General features: G+C 45.5%; 1 protein-coding gene across 1 annotated transcript in view; it reads left to right on the top strand.

Annotated features, from left to right (window-relative positions):
• Window positions 1-12550, top strand: part of ADAMTS17 (ADAM metallopeptidase with thrombospondin type 1 motif 17) — a 164362-nt gene extending 151812 nt beyond the window's left edge. Inside the window, exons 22-23 of the mRNA XM_051796783.1 lie at window positions 5574-5751; window positions 7990-12550. Of these exons, the coding sequence (XP_051652743.1) occupies window positions 5574-5751; window positions 7990-8141 (330 nt within the window). The 3' untranslated portion in view covers window positions 8142-12550. The remainder of the gene's footprint in view (window positions 1-5573; window positions 5752-7989) is intronic.
• The last annotated feature ends 6767 nt before the right edge of the window (window positions 12551-19317 follow it).

The following is a 19317-nucleotide window of genomic DNA, read 5'->3' as shown; positions in this document are numbered from 1 at the left end:
GCTGTCCATTACTGTCTGGGTAGACTAAAATGAGCTTCATTATACCTTTTACACTGGGTGTTTTTCACCATCAGTTCCTTGCAGTTTTTCAGGTGGAATAAGCTCTGGAGTATTTCCACTTTGTACCTTCCCCAGATCCAAACATTGCACATGTGCTACAGGTGTCTGTGGTACCCTGTGGGCAGTACTGCATCATTTCACAGCTCTGCTTCATCCTGCTCTTGAAATCCACTTTGAAACCCTGTGAGAAGTAAGTTCTGCCTGAGTTCTAAACTGGATAAAATGACATTTCCTCATCAGCATCCACCTGGGCTCCATTGCAGGAGTACTTGGGGACACTGTCACTACTCAGAATATTCATGTGTTCAGCCCTTCATCTCTGAACTCTCTGGACACAGTGGAACTTTTCAGAATGGCAGAGTCGAGCTGAGCTGTGCACTGAGACAAGCTGGATGCGCTGGTCAGGTCTCAGGATCGAGCAGTTTGAAAGCACAGCTGTAGGCAGTTTGCAAAAATTGCTTCTCCCTTTTCCTGCTAAGATACTGTGACATCAGCCACGAGCATTTGCTGCCACAATTTATTGTTTCTTCCCATACTGAGTCAGAAGGGTATGCTGCTTTTTTTTTTCCATGGCTAAATTAAACAAATCAGTCATTTCACAGAAGTTTCCAAATGAAAGCTTGTTGTAAGCAAGACCAGATATGTTCTTTTACAGATCTGGGGTTCAAAAAGAAGAAAAAAGAAAGGGAAAAAAAAAATAAAAGAACAAGGAAGCTTGAAAAACAGCTTACAGTTTCCTTCGGGCTAATTAGATCTTATCAGTGAAAAGGCAGATATTTCTTTCTTTAGCATGATGCCGTGGTGAAAGTTGACCTGGTGTTTATGAAAGCATATTGCACACTGCTTTTCAGCTAGAACTGTGGAGTTTTAAATTAGTGATACTCATAAAAAGCCTGATGTGAAGGTGTGTGGAGCACTGGCTTTCAAAACACACTTATGCGTATTGTTAAGGTCTCGGGAATGGAGCAATTGCAGACCTTTTGTCATTCATCTCAGATGCTGGGTTAGAATGTTATTGATAGGAACTTGTCTTGCTTTCTTTCTGACTTTCATAGAGGCAAGAAATAAGACCCCTGAGGGAAAAAACACTCTGCCCTGTCCTAACGCCTCGAAATAGTTGAACTCTGAAGTCAGTAAAGCGTGACTGGATCGCTCAGTATTGGAGCTTTAGCCACAGTGTTATCCTTGGCTTCAGCAACTTACAGCAAACTGGGGGCAAACCAGTATCTTTGAACATCAGATGGCTGCAGAGTGATGAATTTAAAGAAAAAAACATCTTGCCTACAGCTTAGCTGTGAGTGTCATCCTGAACTGTGTCTCCCTCCAGGAGATCAGCCTTCTAAACACTGGAGTGTGCTCGGGGTTGGCTGAAGGGCTGCTGTGCCCTTCTGCTGGAAAAAGCAAGTCTCTTACAAAAAAAGAGTAGCATCTGTCCCTTAGAGGTTAGAAAAGTGACATTTTAAAGGTGATGTGTGGTCTGAGTGTATCCCTGCCTCACCAGCAGCCCTCAGCTAAGGCATGAGCAATGATTCCTGATCCCACTCAGTCCTGAGGGGATCGCGGCCTGTCCTGAAGGGATCACAGCCTGAGGTGGGAAATCTGTACCTCTTCTGTCCCCTCTGAGCCTCAACACAGGGATTCTTTGGACTGGTCTCTCTCATGTGTTCCTGAGCTCTACCCTGGCTTCATACATTCTTATTGCCCTCTCTGTCTGTCTTTTGTAGATCAGGAGTTGATGAAGGCCCTGACAGATCTCAGCACTTACTGTAAATTCATTCTATTTTAATACCTAATATTCTCCTGAGGCATTTGCTTTCAAAGCAATTAGACATCTGTCAGCACCTTTGGTAGGTTGCAAGCTTTCAGATCAGTATCCTAAGGTGGAAATAGCATTCCAGCCGAAAAATCAGAGCTTGCTCTTTAGGTTGGAGTTTTTCAGTGAGTAAATCTTCTTTAAGCTGATGAATGCAGCTGCTGCCTTGACAATTTGTGAGTTTATTTCCTTCTGGATATCCCCACTGGCTTGCATGTTGCTGCCAAAGAATGTGAATTGAGGCATTTTTGTCTTCCTTTTGCCTTCTCAGGCCGAGTTTGAACTGGGAGTTACAGGGGCTCTCATTAGGTCCATTTTTTTGTAACTGTTCATTAACCCTCTCTATTTTACAGTGCTGACCAATCCTTTGATCTTTGCATGGGGGTAGATTTCCACTTTACAATGGCTGTATTGTCAGTTTAGGGCATTATGGTTAAACTCCATGAATTCTGCATGTGCATTTTCCTGACAGGGACAGCACTGGCAGTGCCTGGAGGAAGGGAAAATCCACTTTTCTTTTTGTCACCTCTGTTCAACCCCTTGTCCAAGTCCCAGCTTCCCAGAGGAGGCAGCTTGCTGATGGGTTTTCCCTAGAGAATCCAGTGCTGAAAATTGTTCTGTGGATTTGCTTGCTTGCTCCATAAACATTTGGGAACAGAGAGCCTGTAGCAATACCTTTAGCTGTCCAGAGGAGGAGGGAAGGTATTTATGGGAATTTGCTGTTCAGGTGGAGTTTGATTTTTATGCCTCTTATAATGATGTCCTCTTTTCATAGTGCAGCATGAGTAAGAATTCCCCCTTTGTATGTATTTTGTATCTATTCCTATTTCCTATTGAAATTCCTGGGAAAGAGACTATCCAAGTAGAGTTGAAAATTTCGTCTTAAAATAAGCCAGATGTCCAACCTTCCTTTAGCTGCCAAGCCCTAAAGAGTTCAAGAAAGATGTTAAAATCTGTCTTCCTGGCTGTGAAAAACTAATTGCATAGCATAGGTGATGATCCCAGTCTCCCAGGAGAAGGAATAAAACTGCTCCAGGCAAAAACTCTGCTGTTATTTGTCTGAGGACTGGAGTTGGCAGTGTCTGTGGAAAAAGGTTTCATTGGTTGCCCTCCTTGCTGGTTAACAAATGCAGAGACAGGAACACAGACAAAGGTGGGTGAGTGTTTGTATGTTGGTATTTGAAAACCTGATTCACCTGATGAGAAAAATGCTGTTTTCTTTCTTTTTTTTTTTCTTCTTTCCCCCCCCCCGTCCCCCCCCCGTCCCCCTCTGTTAAGAGCATTTGTAAGCACAGGGAGTGCTTACAAGGCAAAGAGAGAGGTTTCAGACTCACTGTGTTCCAGTCATGTGAAGGAACCCCATGGCCTGGGATGTTTTATGCCTGTGTGGTAACAGCTTTTCTGTTTGTAAAATGGATGTACAACTCGCTCCCCTTGCAAAGAGTTTGGGGAGGATTAAGGTTAGTAAAGCACTGAGAAGAGTAAAAGTGCCATTGAAATCCTGAGGATTAGAGGTTGTATTTGACCAGTGATGTGGAAGGGCCTAACAGTTGCATTTCTCAGGATAAAAACTGTTCACTTTAAATCCAGTGGCCATGCCTGGCTGGATTCCAGGCTGGTGGAAGTCACTGAGGGCACACGGTGCTGGGGAAGAGCAGAGGGACACCCAAAACTGAGGAACTGCCCAGATCTCACTGCAGAAGCTCAAGTTACGAAGGGGATTTCAATAAGGGACTTTAACAATTGCTTTTTGGAACAGCTCACTGTAGGGAATGGAAGAGAAGGGTTCATTCAGCATAATCCTAAATCCATAACTATTGTTGAGGTATTAATAGACAGTGACTAAACTTCTATGTAAATCCAACATCTGAAAATCGAAGTGCAGTAGTATCTGTCTAACTAGTTGACCCTAAACTGAAATAAGAAGATTGTAAACAGAAAACCCCCACAATTATTTATTTTTTTAAAAAATAAGTTCCAAAATACATGTAGAATTTTAATATAGCACAACAGCTGCCTTCAGAATACAAAAGTTCCAGGTCCTGGAGGGGGCTGCATTGCTGGAAACATGGAGGTAAAGCTGCACCCCAGGATGACTCAATGGCAAAGTCCACAAGGGGTCTGAGCCAGAGATTGTTCCAAATGGAGAAATTCAGTCCTAGAGAAAGGCACTGGGAGAAAAAAAATAGGAGTAAAGAGCAGTGGAGCATGGGGGAAATTTAAGAGAAGGGCAAATACAAACTTGGTGAGTTCACCAAATATAAGAAATGTGTTTAATAAACTGTCATTAATGTGAGTGACTAAAGGAGAAAATCAGAGGAAGAGCAAAGCTTTCCTGCTATATCAGATGGTCTTTAAGAAGCAGCAGGGTTTTCTTGTGATATTTCCAGAACAAAATGACCACATCCTTGCTGTACTCACCTCATGGATGGGAGAAGAGGCCTGCACACATCCATGTGTTTTACCCTTGGATGCCAGTCTTACAACATCCACACTGCACACACATCCTTTGTACTTGGACTTCAGTCCAGCCTCAGTGCTGCTCATCTTCTGAGCCTCCTCAATGTTTGGCATTCTCCTTTTGAGAATTACCACTCTGAGGTGATGATGTTTTTCTGGGAGAAAGCTCCAGTGTCTTGACTTTGGTCAGAAACAGCAGAGGACAGAAAAAAAATGATCTTTTTTACATTATCCTATTGATACCTCCCGAGTGTTCCCTCACCTCCTCCTCTCCCCCATCATTTGTTTGTGTGTGGCTTTAGCAGAAACAGGAATCTTACCCAAGTCCTGCAACCCATTGTTTCTTTATGTTAAATACAAGGTTCTTTTATTAACTCCAGCTGGTGCACCTCCCTGTGCTCCCTGTGTTTGCTTTATTAAAACTGAGCAGCGTGCAAGTAGGACATTGTAAATCACAAATGACTGAGCCAGAGGAAGAGGGAGGGAGAGGGAGGGACTCCCATTGTAGGACAACAAAGAGAGCATATAAACAGCCTGGGCCTCCTGGCTAATGGCAGCCAGAACTCGTGAGTGCAGTTTGCAATTGCTCCCAGGAGGACAGACAAGTGCCAGACAGTTAGCAGGGACAGATGAGAGGGAATGCTGGAATACCTGATGTGTTCTCTCTCTATGTGGAGCAGAGCTTCTCAGAGGTCTGGGCATGCAGGAGCTGCCAGCCTCTGCTGTAATCCTGGATTTATCTTATAGCAGTGCCTGGCCGTGGTCATCATGTCTGTGGAGGAAGCCTTGTTACACCATCCAAGTCTTGGAGAGGAATTTTAAACCAAGACAACCACTCTGTCCCTCATGGAGAGGGAGGCGGAAGCTGCTGGTCCATAATTAAGCAGTGTACATTTTCCAGCTTTGCCTCTTCATGGCCAGTGCAGGGAATTGCATTTCTGCCTGCTTGAATCATGGGCATCCACAGGGACAGTCAGAGACAGTCCAGACAGAAAGACAACAACTTCCTTCCCTGTGCCAGCAGAGTCCCTCTGCTCAGAGCTCCCCGTGAAGGTGCAGAATCCTTCTGGACAAACCCGGCAGCCGTATGAAGGTCCCTGGCTGACACCATGACCCTGTTGTTGAGTCCCCAGCACCACAGTGAGCTGCTGGTCTGCTGCACACTCAGCTCTGGCAGTGACTTCTGTGGTGTGCAAGATCTGGAACCCTCTGCCCGGTCTCAGTGTCCTCTCTCCCGCAGTGCTCCTCCACCTGCGGGAAGGGGCTGCAGTCCCGGGTGGTGCAGTGCATGCACAAGGTCACGGGGCGCCACGGCAGCGAGTGCCCGGTGCTGTCCAAGCCAGCAGCCTACAGGCAGTGCCACCAGGAGGTCTGCAACGAGAGGATCAACGTCAACACCATCACCTCGCCCAGGCTCGGTGAGTCGGGGTCTCGGGGGGAAGGTGCCGCCTGGGAAGGGCCAGGCAAAGCCCGGTGTGATGAAAGTGGGGCTTCAGAGGTTGCCCAGAAATTAGGAGAGGGCACTCCCAGTCAGATTCCAGACTGAAGGTCTAGTGTGGGTGTGTCTTACCAAATCCCTGCCTTAGATTTTGCCCAAGCTGGAGCACTTGGTAGAGAGCACTGGAGAGGGCACCAGGAGCACACAAACGGTGGGTGATTGGTTGGTTGATCACAGAGGTGAGGCAGCTGACAGGTGTACCTTCCTCCATCACAAACACCTCCACACTCGTCCTGTGCTGTGAGTGTGAACTGTGATCATTTATTCATCGGTGCCCCAAGGGAACTACATGACCTTGTAAGGTAGAGCACCAGTGTTTGGGTTTTTTTTCCTTTCATCTGCTGCCACGTGAATGTGGTTTGATGAATTGATTTGCCCAGGGAGGCAAATCAAGCCTCTTCCTGTGATTTTCTGTTACTGTCCTTCTCCTCACCCTTCCTGCACCCCCTGTGTCCCTGACAGAGGTGGGAATATGGTGATAACCTATCTGTTTCCTGAAACACCTTAACACTGGATTTAAAAAATGTCACTTGTTAAGGCTTCTGTTAATACAAATTTATGGGAACCCCATGATTTTCCACATCACATTTGCTCAGTTTATAAGGGGATACAAATATAAATACACTAAAAATAATATCTTTCCAAACTTCATCCCTGTGTGTTCAGCCACAGCTCCGAGAACCAAGTTGGTTTCTTTACATTTCATACATCATCACCAGTAAGATGAAGCTAAATTAATGAATCAGCTGCACTGACACAGCCACATCAGTGCCTCCCATCACATTTTGGTGCAGGAGTGTGGGTTGTAAACAATGCTGTAAGAACTTACCAGAAAGAACAACCTCCTCCCTCACAGCTGAGCTGGTCTCATAGGCTGAGAAGCCTCTAACACACCTGAAAACACAGAGCTGCTAAATAATAGAGAACTATTTTCTAATAGCGCTGTCCAGTGTTAAATAACACTCAAACTAGGAGTGGACTTGAAGATTCTGAACTGAAATTTGTTTCCCAAAAGTTTACCAGATGTTTTTAAAAAAAAATGGGAACTATCGTTCTTGCAAATTCAGTCACACTGAGGGGCTTCTAACCCCTTTTGGTAAAGAGCATATGAGAGTACTTCCCAAATATTTTAGCACTAAGAACATAGTGGAAGGAAAACATTTCATTTGAGAAGTAAGCCCTTGATACACTGATGAGACAAGAAATCCATCCTAATTCACGTTTTAGGACAAAGCAATAAAACGCTCACGTGTTTAGAAGACTGAGGAGGCTCAAGTCCCTGCTGAAAGTAATCTGCAAGTAATTTAGGAGGCTTTTGTTTCTAAACCAGGCTTGGAATCACCAGGGCCAGAAACAATGATATTTGATATTAACAGAAAGATATACCATTGAGTGTTTTGCTCTTCTTACTTATAAGCAATTCTAATTGGATTATCTTTAAACAGGATTTTCTGTTTTCTGCAATGGAAACATCACCAAAAAAAAAAAATTACACAGAAAAAAATTCCAGTAGTCTACAAAAACCATGCTGCCTTGTCCCCATTCCAGAATGGTTCTCATCCTGGGTAACATTTGCAGAAGGATTTAAATGTGGGGGGTCACCTCACCTGTCTTTTACATCTGTGTCTCAGTGAAGATACATTCCAAGGGGTTTACCCTGTCTCTCAGGCACCTGAGCCATGTCACTGCCTCCACATGCTTCCTGTCTTACTTCACAACTTTTGAAGGACTTTGGACCTCTAAAATATTAGTCCTAGCCTTGTTTGTGGCTCAGTTTCTATTATATAAAGTCTCATCTCAGAATCATCAGGTCTGTCTCAGATGTTCTCACAAGATGTGTAATTTATTCAGCTGCATCACATGGCTTCCCATTGGCTGTGAGGAGTTCATGGGCTTGTATCTGGGCTGATGCTTTAGTCATTTTGTTCATCCAGCCTGTTTGTCACTGAGACAAAGTAGGTGAAACACAAGGAGGTTTGCATGTCCAAGGAAGGAAAGAAGCACTTCCAAGATGCTTCAGTAGCAGGAACATCCTCTGCTCCGCGGTGCTGACAGCGAGGTTGGCCCCCTCTTCCCTCAGGTGCAGGGGTTTTGATCACACCTGCCGTGCTGTTCCCTGGCTAATCTGGTAGTTTGTGCTCTGTTTTCTCCCCCAAAGCTGCTCTCACCTACAAGTGCACGGGGGACCAGTGGACAGTGTACTGCAGGGTGATCCGGGAGAAGAACCTGTGCCAGGACATGCGGTGGTACCAGCGCTGCTGCCAGACCTGCAGAGACTTTTATGCAAACAAGATGCAGCAGAAGAGTTAATGAACCTGTGCCACTTCCTAGAGTATTCCAGCTGTTGGTGTGTAAATCACAGACTAGTAGGTCTGAGTACTGGAACTTCACGAGTTGCTACAACGTGGTGGATCCCAAAGCAAACCCAATGAGACTTGAAACCAACTCTACAGACTGGATACCAAAGTCATCTGCTCATCCACCTGAAAAACAACAACCAGAAAGGGTCATCTCAAGGAGCCAATCTTTTTAGAGTGTTTTGACATCCTTACATTTTTCATTAATGCTTTTTACTTTAATATATTAAATCACCAGCCACTGGATGGCTTGCTACCGTAAAAAGGAAAGGACAAGAGTTGCAAAGTGATCACATATGGTACCTCCATGGAGGAAGGCCTCTGGCAAAGTAATTCAGCAAAGGTAGAGACATTACTAAATCTTTTAATCTTGGCTTTCATCTGATGTTTTCAACTCCCAGCAGTTATCCCTCTGTAGGGTGGGCTTGGAGGGACATGCATAAATGAAAGGCTTAATTTAAAGAGAGGATTTGCTCTAAAAGCTTTTTAAAACTGATAGCAGAGGATGGACATCTCTGAAAATCCTACAGAAAACTCAGTATAATTATATCCAACGTTCCAAGTAATATTTTTAGAGCCACTAACAGGGACTGCTTTTCTTTCTAATTTTAAAAAACAATCCTCTCTCTCTTTCCCCCAGAATAATAGAGTTTCTTTTATGAAACCTAATTTTTCTCTGGGCTTAATGAGATGGAAGCTTTTTAACAGCCATAGATAGTTGGTTTTTTTTAAACAAGAACCGTTTCAGCCAGAAATCATTCCATCCAGTAGAGCTCAGTGAGGGATTGCTTGGCCTAATTCTAACTTTTAGAAGTCAGTCAGATAATGAGACTTGTTGGTTTTTATGAGGACTGTGAAACTGGATAAAATTGGAACAGAAACTGGATTTGGAACAACCTTTGTGAGAAGGATGTAGTGGGGAGCACAGCAGGTGTCTCCTGTCTCTGGGCTCTTGAGCACAGCTGAGGTTATGTAGCTTTTTGAGTCAAAAGTGGTCAGGGATACAAGACATTCAGAGTGTGACTTGGAGCTCCTGGAAGCCCTAAGGTTCAGACTTCCATTGCTTTCAGTAAGGGCTGGGAATTCCCTCAGTGATTGGAATGCTCCCTGTCCCGCTGTTGTGGTGCTGTCAGGTTTGGTGCTATCAGAGCACTCAGCAAGTACCTCCTCCACGTCTCTGCACTTTAAACCAAACTCCTCTCTGTGATGTGAGGCTTGAAACAGGAGCTCTGCCCAGGGCAGGGTCTGTCCCCTCCCTTGTCACACAGATCAGTGTCTCCCTATCACGTCTTGCTCCAATAAGTATCATTTCCCGTGCCAGGGTCCGAGGCCAGTGGGGCCGTGGTCAAGTTTCAGCCCCTCCTCCTGACAGGAACAGAGCCCTTTGGATAATTGCAGCTTTGTACTCGCTCTAGAACTGCCTGGGACTGTTTTACTCCTGGGATCTGAGCACAGAACCAAGCCCAGCTACTCCTCCAGCTCCTGGATTGCAGCTCCCACCTGGCCCCAGGTTGTCTTTGTTGCTGTTGTCTCTTTTTTTCAGTGCAAAGAGGGGTAAAGACTCTTAGTACCAAACATATCTTTAGAGCAACTTTTTCCTCCTTATGACAGTCCTTTCCATATCCAGGACCTCACTGCAATAATACATTATTAGCATTTTATTAAGGGCTAAATTTTTCAAGCACAGGAGGGGGATAATGTTCATCACAGACTAACACAGTGTGGGCTTCACATTTGCATTTCTGCTTATTAGTGCAAATTGAGTGTGTGTGCACAGCAGGGCTGGCCTGATGCACAAAGGCACCTTTGCACACCCTTTTTTTCTCGAGTGCCTGTCTCAAACAAATCTGCTTTCCAATGCCTCAGATGATTTTCTCTGTCAGGGAAATGATTCCAGCTTGGTTTTTATTATACTGGGTGTTTTTTTGGCGACTTATAATCAGGATCAGACCTCCTTTTTCTGTTATTCCCACCCTGTCACCCAAACACAGAGGTTGTGTAACTACTCAGTGAGTAATCAGTGGAAAATGTTGCTGGCAGGGGTGACAGGGAAGATTTAGGCAATACCGGGGTGTTGTTCAGTGGGGCAAATTAGCAGGTAGAAGAACTGCTAAGGAGAAAGTTCCAAGAGATCAGAGCCCAGAGGACCTGGTTTATATTGGTAATTCACAGCAGTATTTTCCCCTTTGCCTGCAGTGACTCTGGGACTGTCCCTGCTGCCTCCCTGCCACCACAGCCACCTCTGGGTCCCTTTACATCCCTCACTCAGTTTGGAGTTTGCTGTTTTTCTCTTAATGGGCAACATTTGCCCATGAAGTGGCCCAGCCCAATAAAATGCCACCCCTGTGCTGAACATTTGTGGCATTAGGAACATTCAGGTTGGGCTGGTGAAGGATTTGCCATTGGGTTTCTCTGCTGTCTTGGCAGAATAACGTGTGCATTTATCATTACTGGTGATCAAAGGTGCTTTTCAACAGCAGGGAACATTTTCCTTCTGGTGCTGCTCTGTCACCCTCTCTAGGCAAAGGTGGGCTCCTGGAGAGGTGCATAGGGGAAGGAAGGATTTTAGTTGTTCTGTTTTTCAGTAATAATTCACTTCTGGCCATTGTCCAGAGCAGGATACAAAGCTGGTTAGACCTGTGGCCTGTCCCCATCTCCTGGGTTCTGGACCCAAAGGACATTTGGATCCGAGTTCTGGGTCTTACCTAAGGAAACATGAATTTACAAGGAATTTTTTCGACTGTCTGAGCACTGAAAAAACCACCTCCCTTGCTCTCACAGATTAGCATGCATCAACCTTTTATGTTTTATAATCAAACCCCAACATTAATTAAAAACTGGTGGCACAACACAGCTCCATTTTATTCCATTCTCTTACATCATAATGGTGACAACCTTCCCATGTTATAATAGCCAGAAAAATAACAATAACAAATTTAACTCTGTTCAGTACTCCTGCACTTCTGTTTTGTATCATTTTATAGGAGCTTTGCTATGAATTCACAGCTCTGCTCTGCCCTCAGTTACCACATTCTGGTGAAAAGAAAAGCTGTTTGTTTCAGTGTATCTATGACAATACTTTTTTTTAGTTGTTGGTAAGAGTCTGATGCTCTTTTGATTACAGTGGTGGTATTTCCATATTGTAAACAATACTCTGTACTGTTACTAAAGTACTGTACATTTCTAGTTGCACAATTGTGTTATTGAGTGTAGATTCTCACTATCTCATGTATGGTGCTATTTTTTGTTGGTGGAAAAGAATCTTAGCAGTCGATTATTGCTTGATATTTTATTATAATACAGGGATATATTCTCCATGGCAATAATATCATGTAAGTTTTCTCATTACAGAGTGAAATGTATATATTTTTCCATTAGCTACTTTGCATATGTACTGTATCCATGGTAATTTTCTTCTTGGTGCTGGTTATAAATAGAAAAGATAAAAACAGTCAAACTGAATGGAACCAGTTGTAAATGAAAGCCAAAACAAAAAAATAGGAAAGAGGATCATTCAATTTTGAACAAATTAAGTATGTTGTATAATAAATTTATTTTTTCCATAACAACTTTAATAAGGTTTCTGAACTTGAAACAAAAGTACAAAGCAAACCAAACAGCATGAAAATTAAGAGAGAGGAGTGAAGCTGTAAGTAAATACATTGTGCATCTGTCTAATACTGGACTGAGACTGGGATTTGGTTAAATCTAAGCCAACTTCAGTAGCTGTGGTCAGTGTAAAAGGTCATGTGGCAGTAAAATTCTGACATCTCAGAGTTCCCAGTGTGCTGACAAATCAGGAAATGATGGGTCTTGTCCTGGTTAGGTTGCAAAATAAAGCACAGGGATGTTAATACCTGAATGATGCCTTGCAAGGTCTGTGCTCAGTGACACAACAGTAGAAAATTCCTGTCTGGAAAAAGCAGGCCAGGCTCTGTTTGGGATATCCCTGTGCGTGCCTGAGCTGGAGCTTGCGCTTGGGGAGAGGGACATTTTGGAGGTGCTTTTGGGAAAGGTGGTTCTCCATGTGTGCAGCACCTTGCTGTGTGTTTGTTGGGAGCAGCTCCACAGGCACCACTTAATAATGAACAGTGCTGAGCATGTGGAAATTTATATTGGAGCAAAAGTGTCCCATCTGTTGGGAAGGTCTCTCCGTAACCTGGCTGCACACTGCCCTGGTGTGAAATAAATGGAATTACTCCAGTGCCAAGTGTTTTGGGTGTCTTTGTTGTAGGCACTAGGCGGAATCTTTGTGCTGTTTAACTTCCCCCCAGCATGGTAATGATGTTTTTTGCAGACAGCTGCACAAAGCTACACCTTTAAGATCCTCTCCCATTCCAAAGATGCCATTGTCTGTGTCCCAGTCCAGCTCAATCCTTGTTAAAAGGACACTTCTTGGAGATGGGAGCAGCATCTTCCTAAAGGACCCTTAAAGACTCAGGAATATGGTTGAGTTGTGACTTGGCAGTGCTGGGTTAAGGGTTGGACTCGATGATCTTAAAGGTCTTTTCCAACCTAAACCATTCCGTGCTTTTATAACAAACCAAAGCACAGTTGGTGTGAGAGTCCTCCCAAAATGACTTCCAGAAATGGAGTCTTTGCTTACTTTAATAACGGAGCTCATTTACTGATCTCACACTGGCTTCTTTGTCATGGCACTACATGGATCAGCTTCCTGGTTTTCTGAGGCAGCCTTAGGAGACACCAGGCCCTGCTGCCATCACACACAACTGTTCACAGCAGCAAAAATCCTGGAACTCCATCCAAGTGTTGCTGTACATTAACAGATCATCGTGTTTGTGCATTGCCTGGAGTCAACATCTGATTGCAATTGTTGACCTGTTTGAACAATAAAACATAGCTCCAAGCCCTTGGAAGCCAAAAGGCTTTACATTAAGCTGGGATATGGCAATGGGAGGGAGGGGTGTAAGGAATGCTGTCATACATTTGGCTTGAAATGTTCCTGGTATGTGCCAATATCTCATCTATAAATCCAGTAGGCTTATGTACTTAGTTTGCCTATTTTGCATGTAGCCATTTGCTGTTTTTCTCTTATTCCTAATCCCCACCTCCTACCCAAGCCATTGCCCTTCCCTGTGAGTTCAGTTGGTTTATTTATTTAAGACACCTCAGCCAAGATCACTAAGGGCAGGTGGGGTCAGATGGCTCCAGTGCTCTGGCATAGAAGTACCAGGAGGAAAGTATAATCTCTCCTCTGCTCCTTGGAGGTCATTTCTGCCTCCACCAGCTCCACCTGCTCCCTCCACTCTCCTGCAAGTCCTGGTGTCCATGGCAGCCTCGGCTGCAGGACCCTGCTTTCCCTGGGAGGAACTTTCCTTCCAAAAGGCTCAATATGGAACACTTTATCCTGCCATCAGCCCCGTGCTCACCAGGAGTGCTGCTGCTGGAGGACTCTGCTCTGCTGGTAGAGTGAAAACTGCATGTTCCTTTGTGCTTCCCCCAACACCACATGGTCCATTTCCATCGGGAAAGGAATGTTTTCTTCTTGCTGAGGAGTGTCAGTACAAACACCAATGTGCTGTGGAGTTCCAGGCAGAGGAGAACTGTGCCAGATGTGCTCACATTCAATGCACTCACACTTCTGACAGTGGAAGAAAAGAAGCCCTGGTGACCTCCTTGCTGGCAAGTTGTTTGTCTCACTTGTCCTGCTGCTGTAGGAATACAGTGCTCCCAGAAACAGGCAGGCTGTGGGAGCTGCTCCTGAACAGCATTTCTTCTTCAAGAACTTGGACCTGTGCTGAACACGTTTGATTGCACTTCTCTAAACCACTTGCACTTCAGCTTCCTCCTGGTTATCTTGACTTGGAGGCAGGTGAGTAAGAAGACAGGAGTTCCTCAAGTGCTGCCAATGCACAAAGATCAGTTTTCTTTTCTGTGTGCACATTTTTTTTTGTCATGTCTCTGGCTTGTCTTTGCACTCTTTAGAAATGGGCCAGGCTGCCTGGAGAGAGACTTCCTGACAACAGAACTGCCCTGGACAAGCAGGACTGAAGCATCTTCATTTCAGATGGGAGGAATTGTTTGTTTATAAAAGGAGAGTTTGAACAAGAGACTGTGTAAGTGGGGAGGGACCACCAATTCCCCTTAGCAGTAACTACCCTGAAGGTGATCAGAGAGTCTCCAAAGCTGACCCCCACGTGTCTTGCATCACCTCGTCTCCTTTCATGCCACTTTGATGTGACAGACCCCATGAAGGATGCCTGGAGGTGCATTGCACCACATTTATTACTTTGTCAGATCTGCTCTGTCTGCCAAATGGTGGCCAGACACCCAGACAGACTGTCCCAGTTAGCAGAGTCCTGCAGCTGATGTCTGGACCTTGCCTGTGAGTTCTCTGTGTGTTACCACAGCCCAGACACTGTGTCCACATGGCCTGGGCTGGGTGTCCACCTTGGCCCTGGGCTGCAGAGCAGCAGCTGGGCTTTCTTGGGAGTTGTGGCTTCCCTCAGCTCCTCTGGTTTGGCTCTGAGTGGCTCCTGTTTGGGTGTTTCATCCTTTCATCCCCCTGGGTAGAGCTGGAGCCTCCAGTGTGACTTGTCTGGGTCATGTCAAGGCCTTTGCACCCACCAGAAACTTCACCACCTCAGGGGTCTGAACAAAATACCTTCCCTCATCTGCTCAAGTGCATTTTACATCCTCCTTCAGCCCTCTGAAGAAAACTATTTTCCTCATCATACTCCTGTAGCAGTCTGGTGACTCCCCTTTCTGTTGCTTTTTGAATGGTTTTTGTTCTGAGGTCTTTTATAATTATTCAGTATTATTTGTGCAGTGGCACTAAAGAGTCTCCATCCTGACATGTGGATGCTGGAAGGCCATGCTCAAAGAAATAGTCCTTCCCTGAAGAGACTGCAGGTGGTCTGGGGTAGAAGGCAAATTCCCAAAGGAGATAAGTGGGATTCTTGGCAGCTGGAGTCTGAAAAGGCAGGAGATGAGCATGAATGGAGTGAGTGAGTGAGCCTGTGCTGTGGTTACTGCTCTGGAAGGGATGGGAAAGGGATATTCCCCACTGGGTTTATATCCTCAGACATATTTTTTGTTACTGAAAGTAGCCAAGGGTAAAATTCTCATCACTTCAGAGATGCCCCTTACAGAAACTGGCCAGGACCCTGCTCTGCACATGGGCTGGCAGGGAGGGAAATGTTCATTTTTCCTCAGGAGAGCTCTGGTAACACACCAGTCTGCACAGCCTGGCTCCACCACCCCAAAAAACCAGCAGCTGCTGAAAGATCCCTGACAGTTTTCTGTAAGGTCACTGCACTCCTGGAGACAGGCACTGAAACTACTCAGACTGCTGAGGGATTGGGGAAAAATGGAGAATCCTCTAACAGGGTCTTCAGGTTGCACCAAGATCAGTGTAATCACAGCCTGGCCAACAAAACCAGACGAGCCATTCTTGTGTTGGGATTTTTTTATTATTTTATTTTCTTGGAAAAAACATTATTTGAACATTTTGCAGCTTACATTTTTTTCCCCCAGCTCTGTATTTTTCCCCTTGACTTTTGTCTCTAATGACAAAAAGACTCAACCAGACTGCAGCTTTGTTTGGCACTGAACTTCCCTCCTGAGATGATCACACAAGAAGTCTTTTATCACTTTGGGGGCTCCGAGCCAGAACTGCCTGTGGTGGAAGTGGCTGGGACTGTAACTCCAGGCTGTGGTGGGATGAGAGTCAAGCCCAGGCTGTCAGCAAGGTGGAGCCCCTGCCAGGACACGTCAGGACTTCTGAGCCCACCTCCCCTGCTGCTGCTCTCATGAAGGAAAAGGTATGAAGTCCACATCTAGATTGAATTAGTCCTTCAAAAAAAATTAAGTGTTGTTTAAAATACAAATCCTGTCCAGAGTCATGGTCTAATTCCTTAGGAAATCACTATAAATCGAACCTCCCCTGCTCCCCACTGCTCAATAACAACATGTCACGTCTTGGTTTTCTCACAGAGCTGATTCACCTTCTGTGCCACTTCACTGTGTTGGCTTCAGGGCTGTCAGCTCTGCTTCATGCCCGGGTTTGTGTGGAGGAAGGAGGGTCCTGCTGAAGTCCTGGGCTTGTGCTCTCCTCAGGCATCATCAGCTCCCGGAGCTGCCTGACACTGGCTCACAGCTTCTTCCCCACATCACTTCCCATCACCAGCAATTCCTTGAGGAGGGAGCAGTGACACTGAGCCCGAGAAACGCTGACAGCCACATTTCCCAGAGGGTAAGGAAGATTCCAGCTCAGTTTTGGGTTTGGGTTTGGTTGGTTTTTTTTCCTAATCATGTTTTGCTGAAGAAACGATTTCAGAGGGGGAAAAAGAAAAACCACATTATTGTGTAAGCAAGATGGAAAACAGCTTTGTGTGGGTTCCCAGGTATTTATGTGCCATTCCCTCTGCAAAAACATTGCTGCTTGGCTGTTCAGCACGAGGGTTTTGCAACAGCTGTGTGCACAGCACCATCCATCACAGGCAGTGCCTGTTCCCTGGCTGTCCCCATGGCTTGGTTTATTTGTGTGCAAGGCAACTGAGGGGTTATCGAGGCTTTCCATCAGCTGTACAAACTCACAGCAGCACCAGCTCTCTGTGTGTCCCTGTCTGAGAATCACAGTTTTTGGGTAATAGGCTCTTGGGCAGCTCCTAGGAGAGATCTGGTCTTTCTAACGTGTCTCTCTTGAGGGATTGCTGCCTGTGCTTAAACCAAAAGCTATGGAGTATCCAGAGCCATATGTATAGGAGGAAAAAGGCATATTTGCTTCTTTCCAGCCTCCCCATAGGATGGTTCTAAAAGCAGAAGTATGGAAAAAAATTGACAAAATTGATGAAAACATCCTCGTATTTGTCAAAATTTTTGTAGGTGTTTTTCAGGGTATCGCTAAGTCTTGCCAGGCACCTCCCTTTCCTCCCCTGCCTTCCCCAAGTACTTCCATTTTTGGCTAAAAAATCTGAAGTTTGGGATTTTTTGACCAACAATGTCGGCCAAAACCCAGGCTCTTTTCCCTTAATTTTTCCACTTAATTTTTAAACTATCTTCTGGCAAAGCAGAAATACTGTTTTGATGGAAAACTTTCAGCCAGCTCTGCCAGCAGTCACACAGGCAAAGCAGAGCATCTTCCAGGAGAGGAGCCCGTCCGGAGGGCCCACGCGAGGCAGGCGATGACTGAAGCTCCTCTCCCTGCCCTGTGCCCCAGCCAGCTCTCTGCTCTTAATGAGAGACATCTTTCTAGAGATGTTTCCAGCCTAAATCTCTCTTGGCAGGTCAGCTCAGTGATTCAGGTACTCTGCCAGGTTGAAGGAAGATGTGGGTGGCACAGAAGGATCCCCTCGGAGCGAAGGACGGCGGGACTCAGAGGTGGGATGTTGTCCATCTCTTATCTGCTCTGGCTAATTTTGGACTCCTCCAGGCAAGCACCAGTTGGCAGGGGAGGGTGGGGAGGTGGGGCAGGTCCAGCTCCCTTTCAAAGCAAGGTTCAGTGTGCTGTTGTTTAATGGTGATGTTCAGATACACCAGGAGCTGAGCCAGGAGCTGTCTCCATGTAACTCTGAGAACCTCCAGGGATGAGATCCTGAAGTGGCTGATGGGCTGAAATGACACCAGTCACATCACTGCTGTGTGTCTGTCACCCATCTGTCCATGAGGAAGGGACTTTTTCACACTGAATTCAAGGGAAGCCCAGCTTCTCTCGTTTTTGGGTTCCTGTGATGACAGGAACCTGGGAGACAAGGAAGAAAGATGTTCTTACAGAGTAGGACAGAAGCCAAATTTCTCTATTTGGCCTCAGCAGCCAAAGCAGCATCTGCCCATAGGCTACATGGACAGTTTCCTCAGGGAAAAGCCATCCCTCAGCAGTCCCTAACATTTGCAAAGTGCTCTGAGGTCTTTCAGTGAAAGACTTTTTAGATGTGCAAAAGTTTATAGCCCTTCTCTGACCATTGCTGATTTTAGAGGGTTAAGTTAGGAACAGGAAATACAGTGACTAAAGGAAAGCCATTAATATTAAATTCTACCCTTTGCCAGATTGTCTTGTGTTATCTTTGCTCTTTCATTAAATATTTTCTAGTTTTCCTTGCAGGGCATTCTTTACAGGGGCAGCAACTAAGGAGCTGTAACTTGGCACATCTCCACCTGCTTTTCTGTAGCAGTGCACGTTTGTGCTCTGGGATTTGAGGAATTTCCTTTGCCTCTAGAACTGATATGCAAACAGTCAGCTGTACAGACATCAATCTGTCCAGTAGACATGCCACATGACCTAAGGAACAATACAGGTGGTCAGCACCATGCTGGTGACTCCTGAATTTCTGGAACGAACACTCATTTTCCTGTGTCTAGAAGACGAGAGGTCCTGTATGCACCCTCGAGTAATCTGCTGTGCTTGACTGATCACAAAACACCCACCAAGATTCCCCTGACAAAATTCTTCATTTTTGCCAAGGAAAGCAAAGATTTGCAGGAAATCAGAGACCTGACCTTTGCCACCTCACAAATATCTTGGGGATCTCAGGATGCTCCTCTCGGCAGAGAGGTGCTTGTGCCAGAGCAAATGTAGAGCTCTGTATGGTCAGTGCACAGCTCTTCCAGCAGCCCTTTCTTCACCTTTCTTTATCAACTCTCTCGTGATGAAAGCAGGAATGGGCAAATTTCATCTCCTGCCTGTTTGCTGTGTTGCTGTTAAGTCACACTGTGTGTAGGTGCTGCTGTGTGAGCCGGGATGGATGAGGGGTGTTAGGACTGGGAGGGAGGAGTGTTGTGGGTGCATAACCCAGCTCAAACCACATTCCCCACTGGAGATTTCATCACAGTCAAAGTCTGTGTGCTTGAGCTGCTGGGCACCCTGTGGGCAGCTAAAGCCTGAGGGAAGATTTTCAGAGAGAAAGAAATGGGGCTCCAGAGAGCACCATAACTCTAAGCAAGTTGTTCTCTAGGACAATCACCATTTCTCTTAAAAATGAGCCTCTCATTTCCCATTGATACTTCTCAGGCTGCAAGGAGAGCCATTCTTGTGCTCCTGAAGGCCTTAGCTGCAGACACAGCCTTGGAAGGGAAGTTTGCTCTCAGGCTACGGCAAAGGAATGGGAAGCACGAGATCTGGCATCAAGTCCTGCTCCCATTGAAGCCAGTGGGATGTTTGCCATTGGCTT

This window comes from Manacus candei, unplaced genomic scaffold (genome assembly GCF_025592945.1).
Source record: "Manacus candei isolate 608988 ecotype Guabito, Panama unplaced genomic scaffold, ASM2559294v1 h1tg000046l, whole genome shotgun sequence".
Classification (NCBI taxonomy): Eukaryota; Metazoa; Chordata; class Aves; order Passeriformes; family Pipridae; genus Manacus; species Manacus candei.
Note: the sequence above shows the minus strand (reverse complement) of the source record. Positions and strands in the feature narration are given on the sequence as shown.